Source organism: Cimex lectularius, unplaced genomic scaffold (assembly GCF_000648675.2).
Source record: "Cimex lectularius strain Harlan isolate CLEC.00 unplaced genomic scaffold, Clec_2.1 scaffold506, whole genome shotgun sequence".
In the NCBI taxonomy this organism is placed as follows: Eukaryota; Metazoa; Arthropoda; class Insecta; order Hemiptera; family Cimicidae; genus Cimex; species Cimex lectularius.
This window is the reverse complement of record NW_019393017.1, coordinates 29,762-42,576: the sequence shown is the minus strand read 5'-3', so window position 1 is coordinate 42,576 and position 12,815 is coordinate 29,762. Positions and strand designations below refer to the sequence as shown.

Below are 12,815 nucleotides of genomic sequence, written 5' to 3'. Positions count from 1 at the left end.
GATTGCTATGTTTCGGGCGTCTGACACCCTTCATCAGGCTGATACAAAAAGAAATCACTAAAATATCATTTAACAACCATACATAGTAGTTCAATTATTGGACGTTTTATTCTTATATCGATTATATTAACGATTATATCAATTTTTAAATTCGATATAATATACAAATGTACAATTAAATTTAAAAATGTACAACTAGATATAAAAAAATTAACGCGAAATTTAATATAAATTTTAAATATATTTTGTTCTTTTTTTCTATTATTATTATTATTAAATATTCTAAATATATTCTATTATTATTAAAATTTATTTCTATATATTTTCAAAACGTTTTGTTGTACGTAATGAAATTGAAAACAATGATTTGGTCACCGACGACCCGCCGTATATGCGGAATTACAGTTTAGACCCTTTCCTGAAGAGGGGTAAAAAAATTTGGCCATTGGTCTTCGGTTCCGGGTAGTCTGTTGCCACCATTTTGAACATTCAGTACTACGAACTTAACAGACTTTTACATTTTAAGTGCGTTCTGCCTTGTTCCCATTCCGAAGCAAGATTGAAAAATGAAAAGTGAGAAATACGCCAGTGATTAACAGAGCGGATCGGTGGTTGAGGAACGTAAAAAAATTTTTGGAAAATTTTTGCCATCGTAAGTTGAAAACTAGGACGAAGCGCGTTATACAAAATATTTTACTCTTCGTTTACTACTAAATTCGTTTACTAAATACTATCAACTCTTAAAAATGATATATTTTCACGTTGTTTCTTTGCATAAAAATAATAAATATTGTTACGATTTGTTATTATTAATCAAGAACAATTAAGTTTGCTGTGGACTTAAAGATGGTTTTGCACCAGCTGGGCTTTCGACAGATTTGCTCAGTGTTAGCCGATGTTCCATAGAGTAAGGTTGGTGAGTTTATTCTCTTATAAATATTGTATTTTTTTGTTGAATCAAAGTTTGGCCAACATGTTTGTGTGGTTCTATTCAGTAAATATATTTGTTTGTTTGTGTTAATTACACTTGATTGTGTTTTTATTTATTTTATTACGGATATATTATAAACCCCGTTCAATACGTCTCATTCTTATTTTCACCAAGACCACATCCTATCCGTAATAATATAAAAGAAATATGGGAAAAAATTCGATTTTGCGCGGTGAACCGTAAAAACGTCTAATTTGGTGCAAACTAAGAATAGTGTCAAAAGGGCGTCCTTTCCACGATTCGAATTTCTGTCTTGGTTTCATTGCAATCGGGGTGAGCAATAAAAATATGTAATTGCACGGGAATCGGGATCTTTATTTATTACCTTCGAAAACCAAATATTCATATTATTACAATAAATACAACTCGATAGGATATTCTAAAAAAGTTAAATAAAGCTTTGTTTATAAACTGTTTCGGGTATTTACTTAAGAATGAATAAAATTAATAATGTGACCTGTTTGGACTTAAGGCATAGTTTTCGAGAGGTTTACCTGACAACTCGTTGCTCTTTTGCTTAAAAGTACAATTACAAATGAATGTTCAATCCATTATATTTCGTGGTCCGATTGACAAAATAACTTCTTTCAATTAATTAATTTTTATGTAAGGTATTGGTTGAAATGAAAAAGTTAGTGTCACGATAGCTCAAGTGGTAAAGCAGCGTCGTATTTAGCCGAAGGTCGTGGGTTCGAATCCCGCTCGTGACACTGACTTTTTTATCTCAACCAATACCTTACACAAAGATTAATTAAATGAATGTTCAATGTTATTGGAAAGAGCTATTGATTAGTTGTAAGTTGTCTCAAATATATTATATAAAAATTATTTATGCTAATTTTTAAGATTGGACGTTATCAAATCACATACCGTGAGATCCATAAAAAGTGCAAAACCAAAGTGGGACGAATTTGGCTTTGTATTCTCTCGTGTAACTCTTTGAATGTTACAAATTTATTTGGGCCGTATTGAGATTTAGATTGGTGCGGTACCGGCTGCTTGTCGAACTGCAATAGCAAATATAATATGCAATTAAACCTCCTGTATACTCAGTATCTAATAACCCGTCTTCTTGTAAGTTAATAGTTGGTGTGCTGCTGTTGACGTACAAACACCGTACTATCGAAACAATTATGATTATCATTGCTAAAATTGAACAAATATTAAAAAGATTTTTTATTCGTGGTATGATGGTAATAAAATCGAATCCCCTTATTTTTATAAATAATGACAACCAAAAGCGTTATTTATTGTGGAATCAATTTTAATCACTACAAAACATTTTTATGTGAGAATAACCGAATTACTGAGCAGTGGACGAGTAAATTAATACTTTTACTGTAAATTTTATAAAAGTAAAAAAAGTGAAGTAATTCCTTTCGGTGTTGCTGATGAAGGGGTCAAAACACTTTCCCATACATTTTTCATATCTCAAAGAAAATGTTGGAGGGTAAGCAGAGAATCGATTCCAGTACCGTTTGCTTGGCATATATCAATGGTAGGACGTCTCATACTTAGCAATCGGCCACTATGGTCCCAAACGCAAAATTTCTGTCATATCGAAAGACTTAATGTCAAACGACATTTGGATGTCACGAACAAAGGGTCAAAACCAGTTTACAATAAATTTTTCGTATTAACATCAGATGAAATTTCGTGGGCTAAGCTGAGATTCAATCCCAGTATCGCTTGCCTGGTATATATCAATGGGACGTCCTAACCGCTCGGCCACTGTGGTCCCAAACGCAAAATTTCTGTCATATCGAAAGACTTAATGTCAAACGACATTTGGATGTCACGAACAAAGGGTCAAAACCATTTTACAATAAATTTTTCGTATTAACATCAGATGAAATTTCGTGGGCTAAGCTGAGATTCAATCCCAGTATCGCTTGCCTGGTATGTATCAATGGGACGTCCTAACCACTCGGCTACTGTTGTCCCAAACGCAAAATTTCTGTCATATAGAAGGGCTTAATGTCAAACGACCTTTGGGTGTCACGAACAAAGGGTCAAAATCACTTTACAATAATTTTTTCATATTAACGTCAGATTAAATTTAGTGTGCTAAATTCGATCCCAGTACCGCTTATTTGGCAAATATCAATGGGACGTCCTAACCACTCGGCCACTATGGTCCCAAACGCAAAATTTCTTTCATTAAGTAGGGCTTAATGTCAATCAATGTTTATAGTAATCACTAACACAACTTTTATGTGAGGGAAACCAAATTACTCAGCAGTGGACGAACAAATTAACACTTTTACTGTAAAGTTTACAAAAGTATAAAAAGTAAAGTAATTCCTGTCTCACGGAAGGGCTTAACATCAAATTCCTTTGGGCGTCGCGGAAGAAGGGACCAAACCACTTTACAATACTTTTTCATATTATCATCATCAAAATTTCGAGTGCTAAGCCGAGATTCTTGACCACTAGATGGCACTGTGCAATTTATATTTCCTAGAGGTTGGTTGAATGTTTAACTTCTACAATTAATCTTTCAAGAAAAACCATCTTATTTATAATTTGTAAGAATAATCTTCCACTAAAATATCCTAAAATTGATGAAATATTTTGATTTTTAGTTTCTTTGGCAGCTTCCGATAGTTAAAAAAAGGTTTGGTCACTAGGATACATATATAAATTGATTTAAAAATAATAATGTATAGAAATCAATTAATTTTTCCAAGTGCTAAGCTTTGACCATAGTTAAGTAGGGAAATAAGCTGGAAAAAGCTCGATCCCATCGAAGTGGGCGATTTAGAGGTGTCCTCTGAATCATTTGGTATAAGGGCTAATGTTGAACAAAGTCAATTAGACGCGAGTTAATGCGTACACAGGTCGGGCTTGAGCTAATGAGGATTTGTTTTCGAAAACGAAAGTGGTTCGTATAAAAACCCGCCGCACGCAAACATCCAATTATTGGAGAGGAAAGATATGTGAAAAGCAGATTTCAACTTTTGTGAATAAACTCCTACAGCCCTCCCAACGGCTTTAATCTTCTTTCACGACTAATGATATCTTTGAAGGTATTCTCCATTACCTCTTTACAGACATAAATGGCTCTCCTGTGACGAGCGGGCGGCCCAAATCAAGCTGGGGTCCGCGGAGCACACCCACCTGCTTCTCCTTTTCACAATTTTCAATACACAACTCAGCCCGCTAATTCCCCTATCATGTGATATTTTGCCGTACTGATGTTTGGAAACCCGACTAAAGAGAAAGGAACCCTGATTTCCAAAATTATCGTTCTGATAATTGATACGGACTTTGTGGTAGATCTTGATGAAAATTTTGAAAAGGGAAGTCGTAGTAGTATAAAGACTGATCTGTGTTTTAGAAGAGGAGAATGGTATAATGGCTGGCAGTTTGCTTAATATAAAATCATTAAGATAATTTTCCTTCCTAAATAAAAAAAAAACCACATTTAGCTAGGAAAATTATACATGTATGTATTTCACAATCATCAATAAAATGGTTGCTTAGAAACCCAATGATGATATTTCTATATAGATCGAATTGAAATTCAACTAATTATTCGCTTTTGATTTATTTGTGTGAATTGTTTGTCGTCGTAAATTCGTTGGCAAAGCAAGTCAACAAGTCTAATAATTGAAAATTGTCTAATTAAAAATAATTATTGCGGAATGTTTATTTGTTAAAGTAAACCAGGACATATGCCCTACTACTTAATGCAAAATTAAATAAACACACAGCATTGAACATTAGTACAAACATTAATATGAAACTATGGGGTTGAGATGGGGAGTTGATGTCCGAGTGGATCGAGGTCACGATAGCTCAGGTGGTAGTGCAGCGGCGTATCTAGCCGCGAAGGTCGTGGGTTCGAATCCCGCTCGTGCCAATAACTTTTTTTTCATCTCAACTAAAAACCTTAATTAATTGTCTTGTATTAATTGGTCAAGCGGACCACGAAATTAGTGAATTATTAATATGAAAATAAAACATTTTTCTAAATCGGTATTAAACAAAGGTTTTTATTTCAATTCAAATACTTTACAGTGCATTTGGTGTGTGTTTTGATTTATTTACAATATTGGTAGGCGTAGGCGCAATGAAAAATGAAATGGCCAAAGGTGTCTGACCAAATTTCAACATTAAAACTTATTATTCTTTTTATGTAAGGTTTTGGTTGAGATAAAAAAGTCAATGTCGAGTTGACTTTTTTATCTCAGCCAACAACTTACATAAAAAGAATAATTAATTGAAAGAAGTAACTTGGTCAATTGGCCACTAAAACATAAATGGATTAATATTTAATAAGTAAAAGAAGTATCACTTCACTAAACAGCTCCCCGAGGCGACTTCATAATTCGCTGAGAATCGAATCCTGTTTACACGACATTTGAAAATGGCAAAAACAGGGAAAATTCGAACGGTTGTAGTTTGAGATGGAGAGATGGTGTCCCAGAGGACCAGGATCGAAGTGACGATAGCTCAAGTGGTAGAGCAGCGGCGTATATAGCCGAAGGTCGTGGGTTCGAATCCCGCTCGTGACACTGACTTTTTTATCTTAACCAAAACCTTACATAAAGATTAATTAATTTAAAGGTTGTAGTAACGTTTAGTTACGATAAAATCCAGAAATGTTATGAATTTTTAACCAGCAGTATGTAATACATATATTTAAACATATATTTAAATAGATAAATAACTTTTATTTTCGCTTTATTTAGAAAGGAGTCATGTTTCATTGTTGTTGAAAAATCTCAATCGAAAATTGTGGATAAAATAATACCAATAAGAAACACATACAGATAACGTAATAAATAAAACATAATAGTAGTTAACATTCACTCTACCCCAGAGTACTCGATATCCCTCGGGGTCATAGGGGTCATCTTAACCAAAACGTTACATAAAAAGAATAATTAATTGAAAGAAGTAACTTGGTCAATTGGCCACTAAAACGTAAATGGATTAAAACTTATGAAAAAGTCTATTTTGTTATAGTTCACTATTTTTCGTGGTCCGTTTGACCAATTAATTATGGTTTTTAGTTGAGATAAAAAATTCAGTGTCACGAGCGGGATTCGAACCCACGACCTTCGGCTCAATGTGTCGCTGCTCTATCACTTGAGCTATCGTGCCTTCGATCCACTCGGACACCAACTTCCCATCACAACCCCACCTTTTGAATTTTCCCTCCTTTTTGCCATTTTTCCAATGTCGTTTAATCGGATTTGATTCTTGGCAACAAATGAAATGGCGACGGAGAGCTTTAGTGAAGATACACTTCATTGAACTTATTAAATTCACTATTTTTCGTGGTCCGCTTGACCAATTAATATCTTTCAATTAACTAAGGTTTTTAGTTGAGATAAAAAAGTCAGTGTCACGAGCGGGATTCGAACCCACGACCTTCGGCTAAATACGACGCTGCTTTACCACTTGAGCTATCGTGACTTCGATCCACTCGGACACCAACTTCCCATATCAACCCCACCTTTTGAATTTTCCCTCCTTTTTGCCATTTTGTTATATAGCTTTTTTTACCGTCAAAGTAAGCCATTTTAAAATGAAATTAACCCATTTTCGCACTAAATTCCCCATTTTTAATTTCAGATGAACCCTTGTTTGATGAAACCACAGGATCACTGAAGATGGCGAAATGCCGAAACGCGTTATACCGAATTTCAACTTTAAAATTTATAAAAATTGTTATATAGTCAACTAACCCTTTTTAATTTCAAGTAAACCTTTTTTACGAGGGTATTTCAACTGCGAGATTATATGAACCTTCGGAGTGCCGGTGTTTTTGAAAAAAAAAGCCTAGTTGTATGTCGGGTTCGAATCCAACGACCCTGCATTGCAGTGATGACTGTAGCCTAATGGTACGTTTATGTTGGAGCTGCGATAAATGATCAAAGCTGCGATGAGAACGGCTACTCGAGCAGCGCAAAATTCATTTCTATGATATGCAGTTTATAGTGGAATTTCGACTATAGTGACGACTTCGGCTTTCTATGTGACGTTTTATTTATTATTTAGATCAAACCAATTAATTGAAAAATATTTCTTTACATATGAGTGATTCTGAAGAAGGAATACTTTCATCTTCAAATGCTGTTAAATATTGTACTGTTGAAACTGCAAATTCTCTGCACACTCTATCTTGTACCCAAAGAACATGTTTGAAGAATTTCATAATTTTATATAGACATTTAAGGCAATGCTCTAAAAAATTTATGGAATGTATGAGAATAACAATAGATACCTTTTACATTACATACTTTCGCACATCTCTGGGATTGAAAAAAGGCGGAGAAATTGTCATAGTAGACCAATTTTATCCGAATAGCTGCTAATGATTACAATCAAATAAGTAAATGTAGTCATATTGTATAAATATAATTCAATACATAATCAGATACAAAAGAAAGTAGTAGTAACACTAACACAAGAAAAATATAATAACAAATAAACATTAACTACCAAGTAATATTGGAAGACCAAATAATGTTTAGTAGGTTGAGATGGGGAGTTGGTGCCCGAGTGGATCGAAGTCACGATAGCTGAAGTGGTAGAGCAGCGACGCATTGAGCCGAAGGTCGTGGGTTCGAATCCAGCTCGTGATACTAACTTTTTAATTTAAACCAAAACCGTACATAAAAAGAGTAATTAATTGAAAGAAGTAATTTGGTCAATTGGACCACTATATATAATGGAATTAATTAAAATGTTTACTTCATGTTGATTTCGATTTTACAGCTAATTCGTCCCGTAATTTGTCGAGAACAAATCTGTTATGAGGATTTTGATTTTTTGTTCCCACTAGATGAATCAAACAAATATTTCACTAATTACCATACCACCAAATCCATGCGGACCACATCTGATAAAAGCAAATAAAATAGAATAGTGGCGCTTTTATCATTGCTCGGCTGCCAATCATGTCTCCAAACCTCACTCAAATATAAACACCTACATTGATTTCTTTGCTAGTATCACCGCTCTTATCGCTTATCGCAGCATGCGCTTATGCACCTAGGCCCAGTTCACACCGAGGCCATCTGTATGAGAGACGCGTATGCGATACCTGTATGGGATACAAAAAGTATTCAGGCGAGTCTCCTTGCGACTAGATTCAGTCGCCTCCCTTCATTACTCGAGTCTCTCCCAAAGTGACTTAAGATTTTTGATTCTGTCATATTTTTATAATGTACGAGTTAGAAACCGTAGGCTCTTTGGCTTTTAATTAGACGAAAAACAAGTAAGAGTAGAGTAATGTGGGTTCACCCACATTTCGCCAGGTATTTTCTTTTTTAACTTTATCTGCATAATCGTAGTCACTGTTGTGTCATACCGGTCGCCTGCCAGTCTCCTCGTCTGAACGGCCGTATCTATCCATACGTTACGTCGGTCTCCTCTGTTGCGGCCACCGATGCCCCTTGTTTTTAAATGTGAATTAACTTTTTTAAATTTCAAATTCATTTCTTTAAAACCTCAAAACACTTAGGAGATGGTATGAAATGTATAGTCTGTAAATCTGTAATAATTGATAGTAATAACAGTAATAATAATCGATAGTAGTAAAATAGGCATGTAATGTAAAATTAATAAATACACTGCCCATAAAAATAAATTAATTAATTTAAAAAAAGACCACCTGGTTTTTGCACGAAAAAATGGCAATCTTTGAACCTGCGCTAGTTCTCATATTTTGGAAAATTTTACTCTAAACAAAATGTCTTTTTTTTAATGTTTTCCTAACTTCAGTCATTTATCACTAAGTTCAAAAATTCGGAAACAAGTTAATTTTTGCACTTTTTACGAAAACGTCAAATTGAGTTACGGAGCCAGGAAATCAGCCCTTTAACACTCGATTTTAATTTCGAAATTTTAATAAGCTTTCAGTGGTCACCTTCCACTTCGGCAGATTTCTCAACCATTTTCGACTTATTCGCGATTTTTGGGCAAAAAACGTGGTTTTTTTCCGATCATCGGGAAATCTGAGAACTTGTTTTTTAAGATATTTAAAAAGCTCAAAATAAAAGTTTTTTTATATTTAATTTTACATAATTTTTAATTAAATAATGTTCATATGTCCTGCGAAGAGCCGGATTATTGTAATTGCATTTTTATTTTCTAAATGCTGGCTTGTTGCGGGCTTTTCCTGTTTACATTTCATATCATCTCCTAGGTTTTTTATGTTTTAAATAAACTGTTAATTTGAAGTTAAAAGGGGTTAGTTAACTTGAAATTAAAAAGTGTTAATTGATAAGGACAAAGTTAATTTGAAATTAAAAACGGTTAATTCAAAATTTAAAAGTTAATTTGAAATAGAAAATGGTTAATTTGATGCGAAAAAGGATTAATTTCAAATCAAAGAGGATTAATTTGGCTGGGAAAAGTTTTTCTTTTTTCCTTCTCCCATCTTACTTTCTGGTTTTTTCTCAACTTTATTAATTATAAACAATAAGTCAAGCACGAAGCCCAACTGTAATATCCATTTATCTCATTTTGCCAAAATTATTTATCCTGTTTTGTTCTCAAAATGTACAATTAAAATCCTGATTATGGAAAGTTCTACGAAGTTACTGACAATGAGTGTTTTCTGCCCAATGAACTTTATCCCTGATCTTTTCTTTTTTTTTGTGTGTGTGAAAAAAATTCTTTCAGTTTGTTCCCATTTTAATAGAACTATTGGAATGTCATTTTTCTTGAAGACTGACATAAAATATATTTTGCAGACTCGACAGACATGGGGTCTTCAGACTGCACACCGGGGAGCAGCGGTCCGAGAACCAAGGAAGAAGTGACGACCGCTGTTGCCGAAGGAGAGGAAGAAGGCAAACCTAGGAAAATAAGGAGGTCTAGGACAACGTTCACCACGTACCAACTCCACCAACTCGAACGGGCCTTCGATAAAACTCAGTACCCTGATGTTTTCACCCGAGAAGAGCTGGCAATGCGTTTGGACTTGAGTGAAGCCAGAGTTCAAGTGAGTTGTTTGTTGTTCCTCTTTGTTTTCAAATAACGTGGATTAAACTGTTTTAGTTAACTACGATTTCATGCTCTTCTAGGACTGAATAATTAGGGCGTGAGGTTTTAAATAATCCGGATAGAGGCGCTTTTACATAAATTTACATATAAGAATGAATGAAACTTTAAAAAAAAAAAAAAAAAAAAATGATGCACATTATGCAGGATGACCAGAGTTATCTACTCCACATCATGGAATCTTCCATTTTTTTGTGAAGTCATAAAATCTTAATTTTTTTATGAACCTTAAGCCATAATTTATTCTAGGGTTTATTTTATTACCTTTTCGACACACGTCTCGGACTGGAATCTTTCGCCAAAAAACACTAGATGTCAATTTATAATTTGTGACGGTTTCATCATAATAGTTATAGTCATAATTTAATATTTCAAATTTAGGAATGAATAGTATGTATATTCTTCAGGACTCAAATACATTTCAAGAATTTTGAAAATGACGAATTATAAACTTCGTCCAAAAAAATGATATGCAAGCAAATAATAAATACAAATATTTGTTTGGTTTAACTCTTGGAAGAAATTATGCGTCAGTACAATATTAGCAAAGATGTAAACGAAAATGTAGAAAAAACTTGGGAACAAAATTTAATCAAGTGAATTTGCAATATAAGTTTAGAAGAAAATAGCAATGCAAAAATAAAACTAGAAATGTGATTTTTCATGGAATGTATCCGAAGCTAAATTATATCACTTATTTACACTCTAGATCATTTCAAACTTTTGATACACTCAATAAAAACGATTCTTACATTTAGAAAAAATGAAATTATTAAAAAACCTAGTGTACCATGTGTAAAAGTTTAAAATAAACTAGATTATTAGCCGTACAAGGAGCAAATTTTTTAAATAATTTTTTTACGAGGGTATTTCAACTACCTTATATGAACCCTCGGGGTGCCGATGTTTTTGATAAAAGCCCATTTGTAAGGATGTGGGGTTGGAATGCAGGGCCGCTGGATTCGAACCCGGGACCTTTACCTTACAGTGATGAGCGCCGTGTCAACGCCTAAACCGTTCCGGCCACCGACGCCCCCGCAAAATCTTTCACCACGGGTTTTTGCAATTTTTGGGTGTATTGACTATTAAAAACACGTCTTAATAAAAAATGGTTACAAATTAAAAATTGACCTCTAGGGTATTTTTGGCGAAAGATTCCAGTCCGAGAGGTTTGTCGAGAAGGTAATAAAATAAACAGTAGAATAAATTATGACTTAATGTTCGCAAAAATGGAAGATTGCATGACATTTCCTAAATTATGGCCATAACTTTGTAAATTTATTTTTGCATTGTTCTCCCCCGTATAACGAGTATCTTTGAGAGAATAATATAAATTAAAGATATTAAGCAATAATAATAAAGGATTTTTCGACCATTTTGCGTGCTTATGAGCATTGCTAGAAGGGTAAGAAAGAGTTTGCCTTTCGTTCGCATAAGATTTTTTGCGTTTCCCATTTCTGTTCTGGGACAATTAACCGCTTAGTTCATCCTTTCTTCATACCAGTGTAAACACCCTCTTCTAAGAAACCTAATTTACCGCCCACCCCCGTTTCTAACCGGCAATGCTAATTAACATGAGTGGGCCTCGTAAACAACTTTCCCCTCTCCTACTAATAATTAGGTCCAATAGGGTCATGTATTGGCACTAGGACAGCATAGGTCATTGGTACCGAGTTTTCAAAGAAAGGGAGTTTTGTTGCAGTGTAAAAATAATTTTGTGAATGTGTTTATTAGTGTGAATGGATGGCTATAGTATGTGAAGCGGTATTTAAACCGGAATGAATGTATTTTAACATTGAAAAAGTGTATGGTTTGATGTGAATGTTCTATAGTTCAGGACTCCTTATGTTTTATTCCTTCTGAAAAGAAACGCTGAGGGAAACGGATTTGAGTGGATAATTTAGTAGAGGTAAATGAGTAAACCAGTTCGTCAAAAGAAGGAAGAAAGAGAATGAAATCGTGTCCATGGTGTCCGTTAGGTGAGACGGAAAAATGGCTGAAGGGTGAAAGTGAAATAATGGCCACCGAAAAGCAAAGTGCTCTAAAGCGAGCAACCCATTACACTAATTATCGTACAACAATGGGATAAATCACATTTAGTTTCATTACACATTTTTCCGCAAGTACCTCTCCTTCGTAGAGTGTCCGCTTAAGGATAATTCACCTTTTGTGTTCAGAAATGCGCTCGCGCCGGCGACGGAATTAGAGCGAATTACCGGCTAATTGGCGGCCAATTTGAAGTACATTAATCTGTGTTGGGAGCTCCACTGTTCCGCGACCTAATCCGCCCTCATTTTAACCCATTGTTCCTAGCAATTGGCACTATTGTTGGGCGGCCTCCTCCGGACGAACAAAGGGCCTAATCACAACCCCAAATAGACCCCCTCCTAACCCCTTCCGACACCCACCCCCTTGCATGCCCAACCGGCACCAAGGCATTTTACCGCATTTTATGCTCGGGATGGCTCACGTCTACGATTAATGATCAGAAACGAAAGTCCACTTATCCCTTCCTGCCTTATTAACCTGAGACGATGTACTAAGCTTCAGCTTACTGACATTCTGTATTAGTTCAACTTTTCATTCTGACTCATACACTTTTATTTGACTTCTTGACTTAAAAACAGTTGAGTATGGTAGAATCCACGGAAACTCGTCGGTTTGATCGTTGCCATTTTACTCCACCTTCATACAAATGTACTATTCTCTAATTTGAAAAATATATAGCTTAATGAATATTATATGTGTTTGTTAAGAAGAATTTGAATATTTACTTTTTATAACTGTATGCATAATTAAT

The 12,815-nt window shown here is 34.6% G+C and overlaps 1 protein-coding gene and 1 non-coding gene across 3 annotated transcripts in view; both read left to right on the top strand.

Moving 5' to 3' along the window:
- Positions 1 to 12,815, top strand: part of LOC106673590 (retina and anterior neural fold homeobox protein 2-like) — a 33,535-nt gene that overhangs the window by 9,209 nt on the left and 11,511 nt on the right. For both annotated transcript variants that reach the window (XM_014405739.1, XM_024229812.1), the window contains exon 2: positions 9,706 to 9,956. In XM_014405739.1, coding sequence (XP_014261225.1) covers positions 9,706 to 9,956 — 251 coding nt within the window. The remainder of the gene's footprint in view (positions 1 to 9,705; positions 9,957 to 12,815) is intronic.
- On the top strand, positions 5,439 to 5,511 carry Trnay-aua. Its single transcript has one exon. It is a non-coding gene; the product is annotated as a tRNA-Tyr (tRNA).